This window comes from Anser brachyrhynchus, assembly GCF_964034855.1.
Source record: "Anser brachyrhynchus genome assembly, chromosome: 1".
Taxonomy (NCBI): Eukaryota; Metazoa; Chordata; class Aves; order Anseriformes; family Anatidae; genus Anser; species Anser brachyrhynchus.
This window is the reverse complement of record NC_137694.1, coordinates 100,440,040-100,464,761: the sequence shown is the minus strand read 5'-3', so window position 1 is coordinate 100,464,761 and position 24,722 is coordinate 100,440,040. Positions and strand designations below refer to the sequence as shown.

Below are 24,722 nucleotides of genomic sequence, written 5' to 3'. Positions count from 1 at the left end.
AACGGTTGTAACGGCTCCACCGGGGGCTGCCCCGCCCTGAGACGACAGACCGGGGGGGTTTCTTCAAACGGGCCTTAACAGCCCCGGGGCCGTTTGGGGACCGCTCCGGGGGGAGCCGTGGCGGCCATGCCGGCTCCCGGGGGCTCCCGGCCCCGGCCAACCCCCCACCCCAGGGCCACGGCCCCGGCCCCAGGGCGGCACCGGGCCCGCCCCGCCGCACTGCGCATGCGCGCTCCCTGCCGGCCCCGCCCTGCGCAGCCGGTGAGGTCATAAAGGTGAGCGAGGCGGCGCGCGAGGCCCCACCGCGGCGAAGCGTGGCCCACAGGCCCCGCCCTCCGTCCCCCACCGCCCAATGGGAGCGGGCGCTGCCCGCCGGTGCGGCCCGGGGATTGGTCGGAGGCAGACAGCTGGCTGGCGTCTTCGGGCCGCCTCATCCCCCTGAGCCAATCGCAGCGCGCCGCCGCGGCAGCCAATCGCAGCCCGCGCCCGCTCTCCGCCTCGGGCTGCGGCTCGAAGCCGTCCCAGGGCCGTGTAACCGAGGCAGCGCGCCCTCTGATTGGCTGCGCCGCTTCGGCTCCCTTCGGCTCCTCCCGGAAGAGGCGGCCGCCTCCCATTGGCTGCCCGACCGCGCTGCTAGGGCGGCGGCGGCGCTTTGCCATTGGGCCCCCGCCTCGCTTCGGGGGGACTCGGCCGCGCCCGTCGGGGCCCCGCGATTGGCTACGAGCCGCCACAGCCGTCCCCGTAGCGGCCTGGGGATTGGCCCCGACGAGGCTCGGCTGTTTCCGTGAGGGGGGGGCCAGCGAGCGCGTCGGGCCCTTCGGCTGGCTATTCACAGACGGCGCCTACGGCCGTTGCGCAGCGTAGGGCGGCGACGGGCATAGGCGGCTGCGCGGCTTTAGCAGCGGGGACCGGGGGGGGGGTGCTCGGAGAAGCAGCAGCAGCAGCGAGCACCAGCGCTCTGAGGAAGGAGCCGCCGCCATGGCCTGCCCCGCCGCCGCCGGCCGGCGCCCGCGCTGCAGCCTGCGCAGGCTGAGCCGCCGCCAGGCGCCCGTGCGGGGGCAATGAGGAGCCGCCCGGCCGCCGCCGCCGCCTCAGCGCCGCTGTGAGGGAGGGGAGCGCAGCGAGGGAGAGGCCCCGCCGCCGGCCGCATCACCGCTCCGCCCGCCGCGGATCCCTCCGCCGCCTTCGCCGGATTCCCTTCGCGAGCGGCCGCCTCACCTCCCGCCGGAGGATCCCTCCGCAGAAGGGGGGGGGGGAGGAGGGAGAAATAGTCCCGCTGCCCGCGCCGCCTCCCGCAGAGGGCAGGGGGGAAGGCGAGGAGAGGGGGAAGGAAGAGGAGGAAAAAAAAAAATAAGAAGAAAAGAGGAGAAAAAAAAAAAAAGGGAAGGGGGAAGAGGAGACGAGGCCGTCGGAGGAGGCCGTCCCGAGCCTCCGCCCCATGTGACTGGCGCTGAGGGTGGGGGCAGCGAGGCCTAGCGCAGCCCCGCGGCGGGCGGGGGCGGCTCCGGCAGCCAGGGCGCTGCGGGGAGGGGATGGCGCTGTGAGCGGGCCGGCGGGCGGACCGACCGACCGACAGACGGACGGACAGACCGACGGACGGACGGACCGACCGACCGACCGACAGCGGGGCCGCGAGGCCGGCAGCACCGCCAGGGGAAGGCCCCCCCCCTCTCCCCCCCCCCCCCCCCCCCCTCCGGCGAGGGGCCGCGGTTGATGAGGCAGGGCTCGCCCCGAGCCGCCTGAGCGCCGGGAGAGGCCGAGGAGGAGGAGGAGGAGGAGGAAGAGGAGCAGCAGCAGCAGCCGGGCAGAGGGCGGCGGGGCGCAGCCGCAGCGGGAGACCATGTCCGGGCGGCCCAGGACCACGTCCTTCGCGGAGAGCTGCAAGCCGGTGCAGCAGCCCTCGGCCTTCGGCAGCATGAAAGTCAGCCGTGAGTATCGGGGTCGGGGGGAGGAAGGCTCCGGCACCCCCCGGCCCTCCCCTGAAGCCCCTCAGCCTGCCCTGGGGGTGGGCGCCCGGCTCCCAAAAAAGCCGCCCTGCCCCTGGGCTCGGCCCCTCTGCCCGCTGGCAGCCCTTCCCTTTGTGAAGCGGGCTCCCAGGGCCGGGGTTTTGTGTGTGTGTGTCTGTGTGTGTGTGTGTTTCCCCCCCCCTCCCCTTTCTCCTTCCCCACCGCCCCCCGAAATGAATGACGGGCACGCAGGTACCCCCCTGCTCCCGATCTCCCGATGTGGGGTCTTTTTTTCCTTTTTTTTTTTTTTTTTCCCCCCTCTCCCAACGCCCGGAGATCGGGTGTGAGCACCTCCTAGTCCAGCCCATTTAAAAAAAAAAAAGGGGGGGGGGGAAGGGGGTTACAAAAGGTGCCTCTTTCGCGATTCAGGCAGCGGTAAAAACGCTCGATACAGGGAATAAGAACATCCTTACCGCCGCATGTGAGTATACCGAGGGGTTATTTCCAGCTCGGTACGCCTTTCCCAGCTTGCTGATCGGGGGAATATTGTTCGGAACGAGGCCTAGGCTTTATGCTGCACGGGCACGTTGGGAATTGGCAAAGTGTCGGATGTGTGCCCATCCTTCGTATCCCCCCGGCCTGGGGGATCGGCTGTTTCATGCGAATTAATTACGTCTCAGCAAATCCACGGTGTGAATGGAAAAAGGCCCTGCTCTGAGTCGCCAAAGATGAGCACTATGGTTATAATAGGCAATTTCTTGACTCCTCATTTGAATACGTGCGTATGAACGACTAAATTGTTGCCGGTTTGTGCTGCCAGCCTGGTTCTCGAAGAATATTTTCCGTTTTCTGATGGAAATGGAGGGTAGGGTCTTTATGGGACCTGGAAGGCTTGCCGTGCGTTGCCGTTTGATTGATCCATTCAATACTTGCGTGTAGCCACACCTGACACCGCTCTGTGTGTGCATGTGTGTTTCATATTGTTCGACGCGTTTCGTGCCAAAGCTCTGCATGATCGTGGGCTTTTTGACGGATCGGGTTTTCTGATGGGTCTCTCTGCACTGAAATGTCTTCCACTGCGGTTGAAGCCTTGAAGAGAGCGTCGGGCTTGGGGTCTGTAACCTACCTTGTATCTGCATGATCAGAGTGCCTGCAGCACTTCAAAAAACAGGAGTGCAGTTAACCCACATTAGCAGCGTAAGGGTATATGTTCGATCAGATTCAACATTGACGCGTATTTAGGATCTTAATTTACGTGGGGAAAAGCCGTGGGTGACTCCATTTTAATTTATTGATTCACTTTATGTGCGTGCTGAATAAGGAGCAGGTTTTGTTGGCCAGGATTTCTGCAGGTGGCCATCTAATTCAAGCGAGACCTAGCCCTGTCATGCTCGGAAACTAAATTTGTCTTATTCAAGCTCTACAGCTTGATTCTTGAAAGGTCATTGATGCTCCTTTCCCGTTTATTCGAGGTCAGAGACTAGACAGATGCTTGCCTGTGAAGAGAGTGCTAACTGATGCAGACTAACAAGTTTGCAAATATGATTCAATCCCAAGTGTATAACACGGAGGGAGAAACAAAGGCCGTAGCATAAAGCACACGCACTTGTGATAACCCCCCCAGTCGCTCTAGTCATGTGCTTCTGGTCCTTCTGCTGTCTGGAAAAAAATGTCAGAACAAAGCAGGAGAACCACATACAAGGACTCTGTGGGAAATGCAGTTCATATTTTCAATTAATCCACCCGTGGAAGACGGTCCAGGAAGTTAAAACTTTTTTTTTTTTCTCCTCCTCTCTTTGTGAGAGGACAGCAGCAGGTTGCCAGAAAGGGTAATATTTTTCTGGTTCCCATGAGTTTTAGCATCACCTTATGGCATGATGTAGCAAGCCATCTATTACCACTGTTGAGTGCTTGGAGAGAAAAAAAAAATCAATTATGTGGTGAACAGGGAGTTTGCTGGGCTCCTTCGTTTTGCTGTGTATTTGCAGACTGATACTTAATGACATTTTGAGCCCTTTTGACTGAAGGCCGGGACAAAAGATTCCTTGTAAAGCAGGTGAAAATTGACGGAGCTTTGTTTTCCGAGCCTTGCAGACAACTTTAGTACCCCTGTCTTGGTGCAGGCCTTCTCCAAGTCACCAGGAAGCCAAACCTGACCTGCTTGGTGTCAGCCTTGTTGTTTTAATTTGGAAGCCTGGAGTAGTGGTGAAATTAAACGATGAAGTCACTCTTGCTCTGGTGTCTCTCCAGCTATTGCTGCTGCTGGCTGGGCCCAGCAACAGTTATCTAGGAAGGAAGGAGGGACTCGAATGATGGGGTGAAAGGGTTGATAAAAGTCGTGGCTTTCTGGATCTCGTGTTGCTGAGGAGTACAATGGTAGGGTGATTGCTCTTCTGTGCAGGGTGCGCAGGGGAGAAAGAATGAGCGGGCTTTTCATCTCGCTCCCTGCGTAATTTATTAGACTTTGTTCTCACAAGTTGATAAGAAAGCCGGAGCCTTGAATGAAAGGAGATTCTCGACAGCTGCTTCTCCTCTGGCTGTTGGGAAAAGATGACTTCTCACGCACGGTGCTCTCAGTGCGCTGCAATAGGTGCTGGTTACAAGGGTTTTAACGTCCCTCTAAGAGGGGGAACACCGTGGCCTTTCTTTATCTCTCTCAAGCCATACCACCATTGAGAGTCACTTTGAGATCTGAGTTTATTTGTCCGTATTTCTATTTTGGTGGTTTTGAAATCATTCTACTGTTCTTTCCACCCCGTCATAAGGATGAAGTACTACCCAAGTAGCTGGTCTTTGTTGCTGAGTTTGTAGGTTTTCCATGCACAAAACCCACGTGTGTGCTCCTTACGTTGCGCCTGTGGGAAGCGCACGGTGTAACAAAGGTCACGGTTGTGAGACTTGAGCTGTAATCTCAACGTCTGATGGTTACAATTCCACCTGAATTCTTGAACTTCAAAATCAGGTGATGAATGTCCAAGTCAAGGGCTTCCGGTTTTCCACATGCTGATACCATCTACCTGCTCGTGGCATGAGAGAAGAGGCATGGGCTTAAGGGTTTCTTTTGTTCTTCACCTAGTTGTTCCCGCGTTGCTTCCAGACGCGTGTTGTTTCCCGAATGGGACAAAAATAATCCTGAGAAATAAAGGGTAGTCATGCAACACATGACCAAAAATATCTGTATAAAAATAGAAGCCCAAAGTTTGCAGTTTGAGAATTTTCGTCTAATGACTGTGGAATTGATTTATTTTTTTTTCCTCCTCTGGAAAGTGTTTTAAGTAACACCAAGCCCTCGCAGACAACAGTACTTGTTGTAACTGCAGCGAATTATGTTGTTGGTCTGCCGTAAACAATGTCATGGCTAATGCTTTCTGTGAGGAGCTTTTTGCTCTGTGAGTATCACGGCTTCGTAATAGGTTGTGCAGAATTTGATAACGTAGAGGGTGAGGAAGGCACTTTTATTTGCTTTAGCTAGTTCTCGTGTTGTACACAATCTTGGTTGCAAAATCTAAAGGCCAATCTTGTAATAACTCATTTTGGACTCTTTGGAAGAATGTTATGCTGGTGCCAAACTTGCCTTTTGTTGAATTTTGTCTTTTTCTTTTTAGATCCACTGTTTTTGCACTGTGTTATCCTCCAGAAGCCCAGTAGGGTGGTAGGTGGCCATTCGTTGCTGTGTTCGCACGCGGTACATCTGCTGGCACGTGAACTTGATGCATCCCTCATTAGTATAAGGGCTCTTTAAAAAGTGGTTCTTGAAGGGGTAAAGTCTGGGAGTTGGTTGCTCCGCTCGTAAGCCACGGCATAAAGGTTTGACCGCTTTTCAGGTGGAATGCAGCACTGAATAACGCTGCGTGATGTCCAGGTTGATCTGTAGGAAGAGCCTCTGGCAGGCTGGAAAAGAGCACCCCGGGCAACCTCAGCAAGAGGGAAGGAGCGGGGCTGACGGACCTGGCGTAGTGACTGGGCCAGTGCTACCTTCTGTTTCCCAACTCCGTTAGGGTAGGGCCCTCTCTGTTGCTTTGATAGCAGTTTCTGCCTAATTGGTTTCTGAAACTGGAAGCCGCCCATCCTGCTCTCCTTGCTGGAGAGAGGAAGATCACTCCCTTCCAGGAGCCTGCTGAGAGCTGTTGTCTGCCCTTCGCTGAGCCTAGCCCTGTCCAGCTTTCTGGCTGCTGCTGGGTGAACGGCTTTCCTTGTGCCTGAAATAAATAATAATAATGATAATGAAAGAATGGACTAACTGGGATCAGTTAATGGCCATGTGTGCTGCGGGAGAGCGTCTCGCACTACGGTGACCCAAAGTCATGCCTTGCAGTCTGAAAAGGAGCAAAACAGCTCTCTGCCGTACTTATTTCTAATGCTGGCAAACTGTTTTCTCTTTATTCCTGTCATTAGTGGTAGTTGAGCAGAAAAATATCTAGTAAGAAGATGAGGTCTGCCATTGGAACCTGTCAAATGATAATTTCACATTCTTCTTCTGTGTCACCCATGTCTTACTTCGAGGGTTCATTTTATTTTTTCCTCTAAGACATACTGGGAGCTATCCTGAACCTTTTATTGTTCTGTCACCGATCTGCACGTTTCTTCTTCCGTATTCGGTTTCCTGGAGGTGATCCTCTCTTGTATTATCATTTGATTAGCCCGTTCTGTTTTTTAGCAATACTTGAACCATCTTGTTCGCCTACTTGCGCAGATGTAGAAGCCCATACCACTTAAGAAATATGTTCCCTACCTGCCCTGGTTCTGGAAGTTAGGTCCCTTCATCCCTTAACTTGGTATGGCCTTGTAGGTATCGCGCAGTAAAGGTTTATGTACTTCGGTCTTTTCTGTGACGGATAAGAAAAGTAGTTCCTTGACATGTATCACTAAATACCTCCTCAGGCCGAAGGGTTTTCCTCTGCTGCCCCAAGAGTTCTCTAATTCTGATGTACTCTATCTGTAAGTGCTATTTTAGAGAGAACATAAATGGGTTTCCAGTATTGATGCCCAGTGTCATAACAACGCAGCGCTGTACTCTTCCTGGTCCAAAGGGATGAACGATACAGGCCCGGAAGGCCTGCAGGGTGCCCGTGTCTGCTTTGTCTGGGGGCTTTTCGGCCCCAGTTAAAGCTCGGAGCTGCGCACGGCTCTAGCGTTTTCTAAATTGACTCGATGCCAAATCCCTTGGTTATTTGAACTCGTGAGCCGATAATACGCAAGGTGGTTGGAGAACGCGTGCAGCCTCGTTGTTGGAGCTGCTGGAGTCTTTGTTTTCAACGTTTTCTCGAGTCCCATTTTAAATTGGAAGGTCTGCTATCTTGAGGTTTCCAGAAATTTCTATGGACTTCCTCACTGTACGTTTTTCTGGACTTCTTTCCTCTGTTTTTGATAAAGTCTTTTCTCTGAGGACTTTTAGTTGGCTGTAGCGAGTGTGGGAAGTGCCAAGGTGGCCATCTCCTGCAGAACTTCTCGTGGCTGGTGGAGGCACTTGGCTGCTTCCAGGATTCAGCCAGCACCAGCCCAGCGCAGCTTCGAGAGACACAAACTTTTGAAGCGAAGCAGCAATGAAAAGGAGCTTACTGAAAGCTTAAAAGCCTCGCAAACAGCTCTCTCCAATTTTCTTTCACCCAAGTCCATATAAAATCCAAAATTAATGTTGTCAGCACTTCCTTCAGTAAGCTGCACATACAGATTCCCCTTTATGCATGTTGAAAATAAATGCTAATTGCAGCTTTTACGAGGTGGCGAGAAGAGGTACTCCCTCAAACATGAAGAAGGCTCTACCCCATTTGGTACTGCACAGGTCAAATCCCATTCCCATTTCCTTTTTGTAGCCGCTGCGAGAAGCAGCTGCAGCATCAGTCTTCTGCAGACGAAGTGTTCCCAGTTGCTCTAGCTCATTCAAGAGAAGCTCGCTCTACTCAAACCCTTTTGCAGACAAGATTTGGATAACACCTATAGGTAGAAGAACTGTTTTCACCAAATCTTCAGAATCCTTCCTGCTTGCATTGGTTTTGGCTTGCTGTGCTATGGAGAAGGAGGGTGAGACATCTAGGTGTAGTCCGTGAGACGGCACGCATTCAGCTTGATCCAGCGGTGGTACTCTGTAATGCTGTGGCCACGCAGTAGGAGAATCTCAATGGAAATCCCTGTGTTGGAGATCATACCAGCAGCATTTTTGTATTGCCCTCAGAGTTAGCGAAAGTGTGGATACCTTGAAGTCACTCTGATATGCCTCTAAAAGAAGTAGACGGTGGCTTTGTATGATGAGTGCTGTCAAAGAATCTCTTCTTTGGGTGCTCTTGCCACAGATGAGTTGCCTGTTGCTCTGAGAAGGAAATAAAGCAGTTCATTCTGTACTTTCATCTCTTGCAGACAGGAAGCAGATCTAAGCATTTAAGGCAATTTAGATTCTCACCCTCGCCTTTCTTGTAATTGGAGAAAGGACAGTCATACGACAGCTTTTCAAAGTCAAGCACCACCAGCTGAAGGGATGGCACCTGTCCTCCTTAAAAGCATCGCCACTTCTCCGAAGCAGCAGATCCCATATTTCCTGATTCTCCCCCATCACCTTAGGGGCCGTGCACCATTGGTGCTTTCCGCATTTAAGCGTGCGTTGGGCACCTGCACTTGGCGTGTGAGTTGCCATTAACCGAAGCAAAGTCCATTGCCAGGTGTCTTCCACTTGATCGAGCTCTTGATATTTTGCTGGGTTTGCGCATCAGTAATGTGGAATTAACTTAGCCGGAGGAGTGGCACTGCGGGGCTGCAGGGCGCTTTGGTGCCTGCAATAGAAAATCACTCTTTCTTGCTTGTAAGCAAGAACTTGAGGCTAAGAAAAATAGAGTTTCGTAACTTTGTAATTGGCGTGACGAGGGCCGAGTGTCTTCTGCTTCGTAGGTTATAATGACCAAGGTGGAAGTAGCACTGAAAGTAGTGGGCTGCTATTATGTTACCCTGGTGTTAACGGTAAGGTTGAGCTGCATTACTTGGAGAGGTGCTAATGTTTTTTTTTTTGGTTTAGGTAGCTTTTGTTGATTGCGTTTGAGCCTGGAAAGCAACTCTTGGACGTAATGTATCGCAGGAATGTGAATTGGTACAGTTGCATTGCTCGACATGTCTCTTCAGGCAGTTGGGCAGGTTGGAAGGAACCTGTTAGTGGTCCAGTGCCTGACAGGAGAAAGTCTGCATCTTGTTGAAGGAGTCCTGATCAGGACAGAAAGACACTCCAGACTGATGCCACTGGATAAGAAATACCCAAGAGGGTGTATGGGACTTCAGGATACCCTACAGTTCTGCCTGTGTGAAGATGAGTGTCTGAGTGTAGCTCCAAAAGTCGCCACAGGCTTTTGGATCAGAGCGCTCAGACGGAGAGAAGTTGGGTGTTGGCTCCGAAGTTATAACCAGAAGGGAAGCAGCAGCTGAATTTTTCCAACCAAGACAGTCTTCTTACAGCCACAACTATAGAACATCGTCTGTTTTGACTTTTTTAGTAGGAATATAATTCTTGTCGGCTACAAGCCCTGTAGTTCAAAGAAGTATCTTTTGCCAGGAATGCAGGCAATTGTTTAATTTTCAGGCAGGCCAAGAATATGTTTTGTGGAAAGATAAACTAAAATTTGACTGCTTCAGAGCAAACCTTGATTTTCTGTGCAGTGCAGAAAGAGAAAAGCTACGTAGTTGTGGTTGATAGGGCCAATCTGGTTTTCTTGATTCGCACCCTGCTGCAAACGGTTGCACAGAACCTATATTATTCTTGGTATCCTGTCTCATATGATTAAGATAGTTTAAGTATTTAAAAAAAAATGGTAACACCATGAATTGACCTGTATGAGTGGGTTTCCCTGAGGGAGGAAGGGGACACAAATTCATCAGCCTAAATAAACAGAATATTTGATTGTTGGCCAAATAAACATGAATCATTTGGCACAGATCTGTATCCCCGTGCATGAAGTCTAGGGCCATAAATGAATTTCCACACGTTTGTGGGAGGTTGAGTATCAGCATCAGAAAGAATGTTTTGTGCTTTGCTGGGAGAACGAAAACTTTCTGGCAGGTGAGTAGATGTAAGGCTTCTGGAATGGTTTTTCTTTACCCGTACAATTGCTCAATTGAAACTTGCAGAAGCGGAAAATGATGTTGTCCGTGAGAAGATCGTATCTGTTGGCCGTTTCACTTCCAGTCTCGCAACCTTGCTCACAACTGTGTGTGCGGGTCTGGGAGCTGCCACTGTAGGTAGCGTAACGCCGTGTAGTAGTTGCAAGTTGACAGTTTTTCTGTGTTTCTCTTGAAAAACAGAGAAATCTTAGTAATCAAATTTCTGCTTTAGTGACTTTGGAATAGGTTTCCCCAAACTGTTGATTTTTGGAGTACATATATTAGTAACCACAACGGACTACAGAGTTGATTTGAGTCTTGGGGAAATTCTTTAAAGGCTAGGTGTTGGTTTTTCTTTTTTTGTGTCTTTTGTTTGGTTTTGGTGGATGAGCTGGTGAACGTACCTGAGCCAAAAGCATGAAGTTTGAGCTTTACTATTCCAGAAATTGGGGGTCTGAGCTTCAGGACAGCAGACTGTATTTGTGGTGGGAGGCTGGGGAGCGCTTTGGCCATGGCTCCCAGAAGTGAAGGAGCTGGAGTTGTTCTCGGTTGAGCTCAACCATCTTGGAGATTGCTGTTCCTTGCCTGCTGCGGTCGGCGTGAGCGAGGTTGGAGACGTGTGGATGCTGTTACGCAAGTGGCGTGGGGGTGGCGGTCGTGCGGGTTTGTTGGATTCCCGACGTGTCTGAACAGTCGAGTTCTCCAGCGAATTCTCTGAATGTCATCCGATCGGAGTGGTTTAGAAACGCAATCGGCTTGATAGAAGGTCGTCTTTGGGTAATGAATACCACCAAGTTTGCAAGTCTCTTGTTTTTCCTGGTAGACTTCACTTCAGTGGACCAAAACTTCTCTTTTTCTGGAGTTACTGTCTTTGTCTGGATGTGGTAAAGGGTGTTGCTGGGATCTATGACAGCTGAAGAATTGTGGCTTTTTTCCCTGTAGCACATGTGAAATGCTTCTGGGATTTTGGAGACAGGTACAGAAACCTCAAGTCCATATGCATGAAGTAGCCCTCATATTTACAGAAGCCAGATATTCATGAGGCAAGAAACAACACCTTTTGTGTGGTGACAGTGCTTTGGCTTTATGCAATAGCCTGTGGATTTTTTATAATCCGCTGGATTCTTTCTGCCCTGGTAATGTCTGAGCAGTCAGTTGTCAACTGTAAATATTGGTTGTAGTGGGCCAACAACTCTAAAAGGGAATACTGCAGGTATGTTTATGCCACGTCCAGAACTTTTCATAATTAGGATACTTCACAGATTCTCATATCAAGACAGTGATGCCCACTGCATTTCTAAATGTATGGTAAAAGCCCAATTTTCATTCCTACATGTTGGTATAATTAGTGAGCGTGAGTTTCTTTTAGAGTTACTTTAGAACATGTAGTAGCAACATACGCCTTTTAGTTTATTCAGACATTGTGGAGGCATTGTTTTTTTGGCCTTGTGTTACGGCTTTTTTGTTTTTTGCTTTTTTTGTTTTGAAAGCAGCTGGAATCAGGAAGAGGTTCCTGGCAGACCGGGTCAAAGTCAGCCGCTTCTAGATAAGAACAAATCATGAAATATTCTTTAACAGCCCCTTTTACTTTATTCATGTTTACATGTCTTTCTGAGAGTAAAGAGAGGGTGAGAGAAGAGGGACGTGTTTGCATTGTCAGAAACCTTATATGAAGGGGAGATGATGATTTAGGCTTCTGGGATCTGGAATTTAAACCTAGACCATGTGTGAAGGTTTTGCTTTAGAGCTTCAGCTTTAAGCCTTTAAAGACTGCTTTAAAACATCCTGCCAAATCTGGGTTGACTAAGTACATTTCTTTAGACCAAACTTGGGAGCAATGTTTTAATATTTGAACAATAATTGTTTTGTCAGAAATAGTGAACTGGTTTCTCATTTTACTTCGCATGATATGTTTTGAGACTTCGTAATGTCCTATTCCACTGGCATTAACATTTAATTTTGATGCTGCTAAGGGAGCTCTGGAAGAAACTGCATTGCAACTTAATGCACTGTCTTCTATGACTCCAAATGTCTTTTTTTCCCTTTGAGTGTTATGACTATGGGAGGCTTTTCACCTGTTTGCAAATTTTGCTTTCAGGTTGTCAGCAAGCCATTTTTTAAAGAACATACTGATAAGATAGGAAATTGGATTCCTCACTTTGAGAAGTTGTCAGGTTTCTTCTGTATGTGTATGGCTATAAAATTGAGTCTTTTTAAAACTCATAAGCAATTAGTTTTCAAGGACATAGTCACTATGTGACTTTAAAATGGAATTTTATTTTCATTTGGCAAGTTTAAAAGATTTTTGGTATAGGGAGAGCCTGGAAAAACAATTTTGCAAGTATTTGCAGCGCTGTTTAGTGATCCTATAACAATATGTACCGAGGGCTGGGATTCAACACCTATGGGTTTTTCAGGATATGTTTGGGGGAATGTGTAGGGAGGTTAACAAAAATCCCAAACCAATTATAAACTTAAACCTGTAGTAGGTATAGTTGTCTTTTAGGAAATGATAGTTCATGTCACTGCTTTCACTAGACGCTTCAACCATTACATTGATGGTAACACCACGGTAAGAATGCTTCACTGATGTGGAAAAAGTATGAGGATTTGACAGTGCTGTTAATATTTTAAGTTAGGTTTCTGCTCATATAACATACACTGTCACAGAAATGCTCCAATGCTGTGGGCTCTTGTTCTAAATTTTGGGTAGGTTGGTTTTGTGCTGTGCGTAACATATTACAGTTTTGAATTGTGACTGGATGTAGTATGTTTGAAAGACCTTTTATTTCGGAGAATAGTAGAACAAAGGCAAACATTTCTAAAAATTCAGGGAGTATCCTGCATTTTGTCTGGAAAATTAGTTAATAAAGGGGCTTGGAATTTGTCTACTCAAGAAGAAGAAAAATTAGTTTTCGTCTGACCCTTAAGAGAGCAGACGCAACGAAACTCCTGGATACTTGTTGGTTGAAATCCCTTGAATTCTAGTAAGTGCTCTGGGCATCTATTATGCTGATTTGCTTTGAATCCTAGTTCTATCAGTATATAAAATATGCAGTGAGTTAGGTAATGATAATTTGGCTGCTGTTTTTTAACACTTGCTTAAAGCCTGCTGTATGGAATTACTCCGTGTATGGAAGTAGCTCTGCCATTAATTGCTAGTTTTTGTGCTTTAGTGGAAAATAAGTCATTAAATGTTAAGTATGCAACTACCACATAGTACCTTTCCCTCTGTTTTTAACTAAAAATTCAAAGAGCTAGTGCAATAATAACTATCATTCCACCAAATTTCTAAATTACACATGAAATGGCCTCCTGTGTAAACTGTACCTCCTTGGCTGTCCTGCAGTAGAGTACGTAATACGTAACTCCCCAAGTGGTGTGAAAAATGGAGCTGAGCGATGGTGACGTATTAGAAGCTGCTCCTGAAAGTTCAAGAGTGTATTTTCTTCTGTAGAACGCAGTAAGGCTGGTGCAGTTATGAATCACTTCTGCTTCATCTTGGCATAGTATTTAGGAAAATATCCTTTTGTGCTACTAAAAGAGAAATAGCTGAAATCCTTTAGAAGTTGTTCAGAACTGCTCTTTTAAAAAATACAGTACTGTTCAGATTCTTACAGAGTGACCCACCCCGCGGCTGTTCTTTGAAGAAGAGGATATGCAGACCACATAACTAAAACCTCTTAAAAGGGGATCAGCCATGGAACGTGCTGGTAAATGGAGTCAACTGCGTAGCATGAAAGTGCTTGTTTAAAAATGCACCATCTGCTAAAAACTTCAAATGTGTACTTTTATGGAAGACTGTTAATTTTTCCTCCAGTAATCCAGTCACAGCATCATTTTCATTTTTTTGGTTTTATGCAGCTCAGAGCTCTGTTTTCCCATAAACTGATGTTGGGCATGGGCAACAAGGTGCACTGCTGGAAAACAATTTTTTTTAGATAAAGCTACTGATGCGCTTTAAACATAATATATAATATAATAGTACAATAATACATACATATATTTTTGTGTGTATGCGTCATATAAACTATTGGTTGTTACTCCTTCCTAGGTGTTTGCTTATGGCTGCACTTGAAGGTAGGAAAGGAGACCAGACATGGCCTTGATCTGACTCAATATGTCTATTCCTATACGTGAAACGTAGGCTTTCTGTTGGCTGTGCTCACTGCCATGGTGTTAACTATTTTATATATTCTGGCAGAGACTTAGGCCTTTGTTGTATAACAGGGGTCTGTAACAATTATAAAATAAACATTCCTTTGAAGTTAGACCAGACTCATGGTCAAACCAGGAGGGTGAGTCAAGGGGGTTCTGCAGAGTTTTCTGTAGTACTATTTTTTTTTTTTTTGCAGCTGATCTTAGTAGACTTTCTAGATTTGTAGGCTGCATTCAGAGGAGCTCCAAGGACATCAGAGAATACGTTCAAAATGTTCTTGACAAATGGACAAAGCAGTGGTACATGAATAAGATGCAGTTCAGCAGGGGCAGACGTGGCCTATTAGGTTTTGGTAAGGCTCAGCTGTGCAGATTACAGGGTGGGGGGCGACTGGGAAGGCAGGGAGATCTGTGAAGAACCTACAGGTAGATGCTTGCACAGTAGCCATGCATTGGTTAGTGTTGCAAAAACAGCAAATGTTTTACAGGGTGTATTGACAGAAATGTCACGTGAAATACATGAAGTTAGCCTTCTTACTTCATAGCACGCTAATAAGCCTGCGTTGAAGTGCAGCACCTAGCTTTGGTATTGTTCTGGGAGAGGAACAGTCTGTGGGCGAAGGGGAATCATCAGGGATTTAGAACACGTGCTCTCAGGGGAAGCTGAAAGCATTTAGGATGATTTCTTTTACAAGAGATTGAAGGGAGTTTTCTTTTGATAACATTCTCTAAATACGTTAGCTGGAAAGAAAAGACTAAGCTGTTCTCTTTTCCACTGGAGCTGAAACAAGTTGTGGGCTTAAACTTAAGCAGCAAACATGCTTTCAGTTAGTTGATTCAGCTTCTAAGAAAAACAGGAGCACTGGAATAGATTAGGAAGGCTGTCGGTTTCCCAGCAGTGGCTGTTTTAGAAATTTGCCAGGTAGTTTAGATCTAGAAGTTTGTAAAAGTTTAAATTAAGACAGCCTGTGGCCCCTTCCAGCTTTATTTTCTGTTGTTCTGGTTAGTTCTGCATGGTCTTGGGATGAGTTTCAGTTGTAGCACACTGATCCTGCTCTTGTTTCTTTCACCCCCTGGAATGGAATAGCCCGGTGCTGTTGGCAGCTTGCTGGAAGTTGGTGGGCGTGAAGATGAGGGTATGTGAAACCTGCCACAGCTTTCAGACTTACAGGCTAGGTCATCCCAGAGAGCTCGCTTCAGTTTGGGAATTTACTGGATGCAGTGGTTGTCCTACCCTTGGCGCATAGCTCTGATTTCTGAAAGAACCTCCTTAGCCTTGGTGTTTAGGTAAACGTACTGTATTTAGAAGGGCTTAGTCTGGCTGGGGAGGTTTTTATTTTAGTTAGAGGTTTAAATCAGCTCTGAATTTTGTTTTTGACACAAGTGCTGTTCAAATGAAAGCTTGCTGTAATTTGTGAGTCCTGTTCTGTAGTTGAGAATCACAGAATTTCTGTGGGGGATCTCCACGGCTTTCTTTGTATGGGTCCTAAGAAAAACAATTCTTTCCTTCAATTTTTGATCCTGTGGTTTTTACTTCAACACAAAAGAATTTAGCGCAAGTGAAGAACTGCTCAGAACTTCAAGTGTAGACTCAGGACCATGTTGGAGTAGCAGTGTAAGGTCCAACCTTATGACAGGGGGTGTCTGCCCAAAAGAGATTCAAGTAGATGTTCTAGGTGTATAATGCCAGTTTCTGAAGAATATTTGTCCCTTAATATATAACTTTCTAATCAGAGTAGTCACATGAGCTTCTGTTTAATAAATGGGCAAGCATCTGAAGAACGTGTGTAGAAACCAGATGTTGCATAGAATATGAGCCAAGAAAGAAAATAATTTGTTGGTCTGCTGCGTATGCGGAGTGTAGATAGATACCTTCTTCTAATTTTATCAGTGCTCTTGTTCAGAGCTGGAAGATTCTATGTGGACCTTGAAAATCAAAGCGTTGTCATGTTAATCCTGAAATTTTTAGGGGTTTTAATTGACTTACCTAACTTCTTGATATAGAAATAAGAAGAATTTGTGAAACTGGAGTTCTCACATGAGAACTAAAGATGCTTCAGAGCAAAAATGATCGTCTCCGCTGATAAGTGGTTTCCAATTTGGTGCTGAAACTCTGAGGAGTAGTACTAAGCAATACTTCCTTTTCTGTACCTCACAAAGCTTCAGTCATTCGGTGTACGTATGAGGCTACTGCAAGGCTGAAATCCTGAATTACTGCTGATATAACTTCTACAACTACTTATTTTTTTTTTAATTCTTTTGAAGCCTTGCTTCCTTATTTCAAGTGATTTTGAGTATTCAAAAGCAGGCAGATGTCAAGCTCAACTCTTTTTCTTATCTGCTCAAATGGGAGAGAAGAAGTGATAACCCTGAAGCCTTATGCCAGACTCCTCCTAAGGTACAATAATAGTCCAGAATGCCTTTTATTTTTTCACCTTTTAAATCTTTGGCTGATGAAAGCATTAAACCTTTAGCTGTAAGAGGGGCTTGCTGGAGACTTGCTGTTCTCCATTTCTATGCAGCACTTTGCTTAAGGCTGAGCAGAGCGTTTGCTCTGACTCTGACATGAACAAAATTGTCCGTCTCTTAGATGGCTTAGACTTGCAGGGGCGTACAGATCTTTTTTTTGTCTGCAGCTGTCATCATCTGAATGATGGAATAGTTTACAACTTCGGTATTGTGGAAAATTTGTTCCTCTTCCCTGCTGATAGCTGTGAGAGACTGGGGCGCTTCTGTTGACATTCTTCAGCTTCGGTGCTGTGATGGTGACAAGAAGGCAGAGGAACCTGGCGTCAGGAACAGCCACTAGGGAAGAAGTATTGGAGAGCCTAGCCAAGCGGTCTTTTTTTCTTGTTGGAGTCATTCAGATTGAGTTTTCTGAAAACTGACAAGGTTTAAAACACAAGGAAATAAAACCAAAAAAAAAAAAAAAAACCACCAAAACCCACTCCCTTCCCTGAGCTTGTTGTTGAGTTCAGGAGTGCAGTAGGTGAGTATGAGATAGTTGGTACCTAACTGAAATTGTAAGTTAATGCACTTGTATTACTGAAATAACCTCCTCGTGGAGAACAGAAATCAGAGAGAAGCACTCATACCTCATCTTCTGTATTTGTCAAAATACTAGGAATTTCTCTTGATGTATAAAGACTCTGTTGGTTTAAATGGTCATGTATCACTTTCTTGTTCCTTTACCTTTGTTACAGTTTGTATTTTTGCTTGGAGTCATATGGAACCACAGCTCTTGAAGTGGAATTTCTTTGGAAAATATTGTATTTATTGTTTGTAATGCCATGGTTTAGTTTAGTTGATGTTACTCTTAACATTTTTATGGGTTTTAGTTTTAAGCAAGTATGCTTTTCAAGTACAAAAAAAAAACTGCAAGATTTTTGAAGGTAAAGGGTAAGTGGAAGGGCAAGCTTGAAAATGGGTCTGGTTTAAAGAACACAGCGATGTACCTTTGGATTAAAAAAAAGCAATGGTAATTTAATGTTTCAGATCTTACTGACATCTTAGATGTTTTTTAAATGCTTCAGAACTTTTTTGGGATAATTGGCTTTCAAAGCTCTTTAGAGGTGGCAGTAGACACATATGCAAATCGACTAAGTTTCCAGGTTTGGACTAAAATTGATGTGCAGATGAGCTCATCCAGCCAGGAAGTTTTTGAATAGAATAGCTCAGTTGAATGGGACCTACCACTATCTTCGAGTCCAACTGCCTGACCACTTCAGGGCTAACCAGAAGTTAAAGCATATTACACAGGGCATTGTTCAAATGCCTCTTGAACACTGGCAGCCATGGGGCATCAACCACCTCTCCAGGAAGCCTGCTCCAGTGTTTGACCACCCTCATGGGAAAGAAATTTTCCCTAATGTCCAGTCTGACCCTCCCCTGGTGCAGCGTTGTGCCCTTCCCATGCATCCCATCATCGGTGACAGGAGCAGAGGCCGGCACCTCCTCTGCGTTTCCCCTCCTCGGGGAGTTGTAGAAAGTTGTGGGGTTGCCTCTCAGCCTCCTTTTCTCCAGACTGGGCAATCCAGGTGTCCTCAGCCTCTCCTCACAGGACATGCGTCCAGCCCTTCTACCAGCTTTACTCCGTTCCCGCTGCAAAACCCGATACTTACCCATGTTAAATTTCATGCTGTTGATGGCTGTCCAATACTCTAGTGTGTTTAGATCCTTTTGCAAGGAGTCTCATCCATCCAGAGGGTCAACAGCACCTCCCAGTTCAGTATTGTCAGCAAGTGGTAATTAATGCATGCAGTGTACCCAAAAGCACTGCTTGATTTTAGTGGAAAAGAACAATTCCTTTGCCTGTATGTGAAAGTGAAATTCTTCAGTGTTCACCTTTCAAATTCCTGCCAGTGGGAAGAGAACGTGAAGTCTCCAGTCATTCAAGAAAACCTCAGGAACAGCAGTGAAACTTATATTCTTATTTCAGTGCATCTTGCCTTTTTTTGTTCTTAAACACTTCCCTATCGCATTTTATTCTTACTTTCACTAATATGAGAGTAGAATAACATACAGAAATACTTTGGTGGCCATGAACACGAATGCTGTGGAAGTTGAATGTAATGTGGAAAACTCTTCTGCTGAAAGCCTGTCAATTGGAAACATGCATGGACAAGGTCTTGCACAAGGGTGTTGGTATGACTGGGACATCTGAACAGCATAGCTGGAGGTGTGGTAAGTGCTTGTGGGTAGCACGTTCTAGCGGAGACAGGGAAATCCAATGGAGTTGCTGCTGATGCTGGGGCCGCACATGGAATACCACACACCAGTCTGGTTACTTGGGCTCCGCAAGTGGGAAGCAGAAGCAGGGATTATCAGGGGAAAGGCAAACGTGGAAGTGAAACTGATGGTGTTTGTCTTCACTGTAGCGAAATGATCAGAGAGGATGCTTGGATTGTTTTTGTCTATGTAAGTACTTGAAGGGCAGAGTGAGCAAGCATTAACTTATGTTTATTCCCCTTGAGTACAGTGCTTGTGCAAAAAGCAAGAACACTGTTAAAAAATACATTTTTTTAAATCTTAAATCTCCAGTTCCTGTGTAAGAGAAGGTAAAGCTGAGAGCCTTTCATGATTTTAAAATGCCACCAACAAACCTCTCTCTCTCTCAAAAAAAAAAAAAAAAGCCATGCTGAAGGGGGATGTTCTGGCATATATGGAGCTGGAGACTTTTTTTGTTGTGGCTTGAAGAGAAAGCCTTGCTTGCTTTTAATAATGAACAGTCGTGTGCCCTTGCCCAGACCACTAAAACGGCTGGAATAAAGCTAAAATGAATAAATAGAAACATACTAATTTAGTTGTTCATAGACATGCAGGGGACGTTCCTGTGGTTAGTAGTAACTAGGGCAGCCATATAACTTTATCAGATGTGGAGTTGTCTCGACTTGCATTGAGTGTAGGAGCTTTCTACACCAGCAGACTTGTTTTCCAGGCTCTCTCTAAGACTTGAGGCTGGTTTCAAAAAAACATTTTGTCCAGATGATAATGATGACTCCCCCCTCTGCCTCCCCACAACGTTTTCTGTGAGGAAAAATAATAATGAGACTCATCCCATATTGAGTTCCACTTTCCAATTTGTTGAAGTTTTTTACCATCCCACTTGGTACACTTGAGCAATTCTTTGACTTATTTAAGAGGCATTACTAATTTTTGGCTGCCTCTAGCATGTTGGGCATGCTCACAGACTATTTAGGGGATTTCCCTTCTCATTTTAAAGTCCATAACTACCTATGGTCTGGTTGTAATCCAAGTTCAGGGACTGACAGAGTATTGCACAATGCATTACGTCTCACTTAGGTTTCAGATTGCTCTTAACTGTCACAGCCTGGCTTGGAGTTGGATGCAGTGCCGGACGTGAGGGAGAGTAGTAGCTGGTCCTACATCATGAGATGTAGTGGAAACCAAGTTGATAGGAAGATATTGGAGGTTAAAATATTCACTTCTGTAACTTAAGGTACAGTTAAATTTCTTTGGAGTTTGTGATGAACAGGGTTACACCGATGTAACAGTCTTGTGACAGCATAGAGACTTAAATTCAGTGTTTTACAGTATCTATGTACAAAGTCAATACATTGGAAAAGAAAGTGGGAGTACTAGTAAAGTCATGGATTATTTTTTCTTTTTAATGAGGAGAAGGTGCCTATGTCAAGTTTTGTGCAGAAGATCCTTTAAACATCAACCTTATAATGAAGGTAGATAGATAAACTTTCTCAAGTTATATTTGACGTGCCTTTTTACTCCTCCATGCAGTTTTCTCCTTTTTTTTTTTCTTTTTTCCCTAAATCAGTCTTCTAAGTGCTTCTTTTTTGACATTTAGCAAAACCATTGTATTTAGTTGTGGACAGAAAAATTATTTCTCTGCTCATCTCAATCACTTTTCTCAAAGGTTTTTATGTAGAAAATTCAAAAGAAAAAAAAAGTTTTTGGTCAGAATGCCACAAGTGTTTTGAATTACTGTTCAAGTCCCTGACCTACTAACAGCAAAACCTTTTCTTCACAGCTTTTTGTTTCAGTGTTAGGGAAGAATTTTAGACAAGTTAAGGCTGCTAGGGCTGAACAGGATTTGACTGTCAAAATTTGTTTTCTAAGGCCTTCTGCAAGTGAGAGGGTTCACCATCATGTATGTCCACAGTAGAACAAGCACTCCATTTAGCCAAGGAGTCACATCTAATCAGGTAGTAACACATGGTTGCTACAGTTTTTGCTGTGTTTCCAAGCACAGGTGGCTCTGATCAGCTTTTATTTGGATGGTGACTTTCTATCCTCTGTAGCCTTTTCTGTATTTGAGGTCGTGTTTGACTTTGATAAAAGCGTGCACAAGTGTCTGTGTATCACGATTTATTTTTAATGTGCTGTTGAGGTGTGCCACTTGTTTCTCTTCTTTTTTTTTTTTCCCTCCCTTGTTGACTCTTCTTATACAGTGGCCATTTTTGCTAAAGGCTGACGTTTCTTGCCTGGACAATCACAGCTTTAAAGGAATCTTTACTTTTTTTTTTTTTTTTTTTTTAATTACTGCTGTGGATTATATTGTCCCTGGTCAGCTGAGCTTTATGCTTTATCTGGTCTGAGGACCATGGTGCCCATTGCCAAAAGGGAGGCCTGCACAATTCTCTCTGATCCTACCTGATACTACCAGGACATCAATGTCACAAGGATCTCCAGAAGCACATTGAGCTCCAGCTGACCATGTGTGGCTGTTCTGTGAAAATAACACTTTCTTCTTCATATTCAGAAGTCCAGCATTTGTCTGCACTTTGTATATAGCAGATAAAAAGATACTATGATACTTAAAAATGAAGTAACAGTTTCATGTGCTGTTTTGAGGGTGTTTCTGCTGTTCTTTGTTATTTTGAAGCCTTTTTGCAGCCAGCAGTGAAATTAATTATATTTACAAAGTAAGCACTTGGTCATTTGGAGTAGCTTCCTCTGTATTCGGTAGCTCGATCACTTCAGGGTTTATAAGAAGCACACTCAAGCCTTGGCACAGCCCTGCAACAACTTCTTGAAAGCCCGGCAACTCATGTCTTCTGGCTATGAGGTGTCTGTCAGTCTCTTCCAGTGTTGTCACATACATACAGTTTATAACCGGATGTAAACAGGCTTGAACTTCTAAACTCTGGCTTAAATGCTTCTTTGTTTGTTGTGGTTTTGTATTTTTTTTATTTTCCGTGGAACCAAAATACCAAAGTACTCGGCCTTTTTGATGCAAAACCGTCTGGTTTGAGCTTTGGGCCGAGCTAGCTCACCAGGCCTGCGAGTGGAATCTGAGGTGCTGAGGCACGTAAGCTGCTGGATAGGTTTGGGGGTGATGTTCCACCTTGTAGGGAGGCCATAAAATAACCACAGTTATGGCCAAGGTGTAAAACACTGCGTGTGAATTTTGCATGTGGCCCACCAAGGATCTTGGTTTCCTCTAATTGCTAGCACATATCCCGCTGGTTTTGTCCAAAAAAATGGAATTCTGGTTGTTTTATCTGTGTCTCGTGAACATGTGGATTCAAATTAAATACTCATCTACACTCTAGGAACTGAAATGTTTATTTTGGCCTAATTTTTGTAGATTTGCTTTACCCTTTCTTTGCTAGCAAATTGGACTCTCAATCTGATTTTTATGTCAAAATCATAGTTAAATATGAGTTCTAGTTTTATTAGCTAGTATTTTAAAATATAAAATAAACAGCTTCTATTTTTTTAAAGCTCTGCAATATGAGCTAGCTGCTTTCTCGGTTGGAAACAGCACAAAGGACATGGAGCTTATGTCTCTCTACCTCCAGGTCTTGGCTTTCATATTTCTCCATGTGTGCTCAAACTCCTCTGTTTTGCCTCCATACTTCCTCCAGTACGCACCCTAGTTACAGTTGTTATTTTTGGCTGTGATCCAGAGCTCCGAATTTGTTTAGCAGAAAAATCTTTTTTTTTTCTACACAATTCCCTAAAATAAAATGTGACTACCATCAATTGTTCTGAACGTGAGGCTGATGCTTAAATAAAAATGCCTGCTTTCAAGATGTCCCATTTTCTTCTCTTCCAAAATGAAGTACAGTTAGGTTGCCCTTGTACAATCCTCATTGGTCCCTGACATGGTAAACTTTAATTTTCCAGCAAAAATAGCCATTTTGAAAGTGAATTATTACCTGCAGAATTCTCTATGAAGAAATTATTTTGTCTGAAATGTTGATGTTTAAAATAATGGGCATAATTACTGCGTGAAGGCTATCAGGTCTTTCAGTGCATCTAGCAACGTACTTGAGTGCATTTGAACTCCATAAACTGTCTTAAACAGTTGAGATGGTTGGGATTTTTGGCTGACACGGGATATTAGGCTTTTTAGAGGGCTGTCAGAGGGCTCCTTTGCTTTTGTGTGTATAATAGATCCACTTACAACTCAGAAGACAGTGTGCTTAGGGAAAGCCACTGTTATTTGTTGAGGAAACACTAGTTTATTTACACAGCAAAGTGGTTGAAACCTTGCTTTAGCAGTAAAAAATTGGCTATATACTTAGCTAAAATGTGTGGATTAACAAATGTTGCTTCTCTAAATTTTAAAAATATCTTCAGTATATTTAGCTTGTCCTTAGAAACTCACCATGTTTATTGCTGGAGTAGAGCTTCCTGTTATGTTTGGAATATTGAAATAATGAGGCACTTCATTCTTCCCATGAATTCACATGAATTTTCTCCTTGCTGCTATTTAAGACTTGTTTCTTGCATTGCGGTGACAGCTCTAAAGACATTGTCTTTGGAGTTGTCAGAGGGTTGCACAATTTTCTTTGAGCCTCTCTATAGCAACCTACGTACAGCATCGAATGGTTGATTAAAACCTTGACTTCCATTCTCCTGTTTGCCCTGTTAGCTAGCTGTCTCTTGATTTAGTTCTCTATATGTGGAAGACTAAGATCAAAAGTCAAATGTGGAACTTTTTTCTTCAGAGAGCAGCCCTGTAGCCTGATGACTCCTTAGTCTTTGTCTATAGGGTTGCTGTGCAGTGGCTGCAAGCCTTCGGATGACACTGGAGAGCCAAACGTGTTGCTTGCTGCCATGGAGCCAGCAGGAATGGGCTCTCTTTGGCAGAAGTTATGTTGCTTCCCTGTGGTAGTACACATTTGGAGGCTGAAAACAGAGTTTATAAAAGTTGGAGGCTGTGTAGAGAGCAAACACCTTATTCATAAGTAGTGGAAAGGATTCCCTTTTTGAAGAGGCTCCGGTCTGTAAATTTTTTGTATAAACGTTCTGTACTTCAGCAGCGCCGGTGTTATTTCATCTTGGTCAAGCCTTGCTACAGCAGGGGAACTTGGAGATGCTGAGTCTACGCTAGTTATTCCCAAATCGTGCTCTCTTGATGGATGTGTGGTTGGCAGAGCACTCATGCTGGGGAGGTTCCAGCTCCTGTAAGCCTCCGTGTGCCTAGTCATTTTTTGCATTTTGGTGGTGGTGGTGGAGGGAGGAACCACAACCCAGTGCTTTGCTTGAGTTTGTGGTAAAATCACCTTGTGTTGCTTGAGTAGCTTCTCACATTTTCTATCTTGGTTTCATTTCACAGATAGGAACACGGGAGTTTTCAGCCTCCCTGCTTGTGCACATATGCTTCTGGTTGGCTAAAGACTGCGAGGTTTTCTGTGATGCTGTGTTTTGTACTGTTTTGGCTTTTCATGCCACACAGTGTACGTTTTTATATTGCTTTTATATATATGGTGTAATACAGATGTGGCAGATACACATCTTATCCCAACCAGAAGGCATACTGAAATTGGTACGATGGTTATACTTGGAATTCAGAGATTAAGTAATTATTTTTTTCCTTCTCCTTTAATTAAACAAAGCTTATTTGACTTGAAATTGGGTAAAATTGCATCTTTATTTAAAAACAGATGTTGGTTCCCTTTATGGCTTTTTTTTTTTTCCTCCATCTGTTCAGGTACGCTACTATAAGACGGAAGATGCAATTTTACCATCTTTGGGATGGTGAAGTTTTGATCCCCTTGTTAGTTTGTTCTGGGAAGGGCAGGCCTGTATGTGTACTTTAGCTGATGGAAAAAA

At 45.1% G+C, this 24,722-nt stretch overlaps 1 protein-coding gene across 2 annotated transcripts in view; it reads left to right on the top strand.

Moving 5' to 3' along the window:
- The first annotated feature begins 783 nt into the window (after positions 1 to 783).
- GSK3B (glycogen synthase kinase 3 beta) overlaps positions 784 to 24,722 on the top strand; it is a 144,780-nt gene continuing 120,841 nt past the window's right edge. For both annotated transcript variants that reach the window (XM_080572330.1, XM_080572329.1), the window contains exon 1: positions 784 to 1,928. In XM_080572330.1, the coding sequence (XP_080428456.1) occupies positions 1,841 to 1,928 (88 nt within the window). In that variant the 5' untranslated portion in view covers positions 784 to 1,840. The remainder of the gene's footprint in view (positions 1,929 to 24,722) is intronic.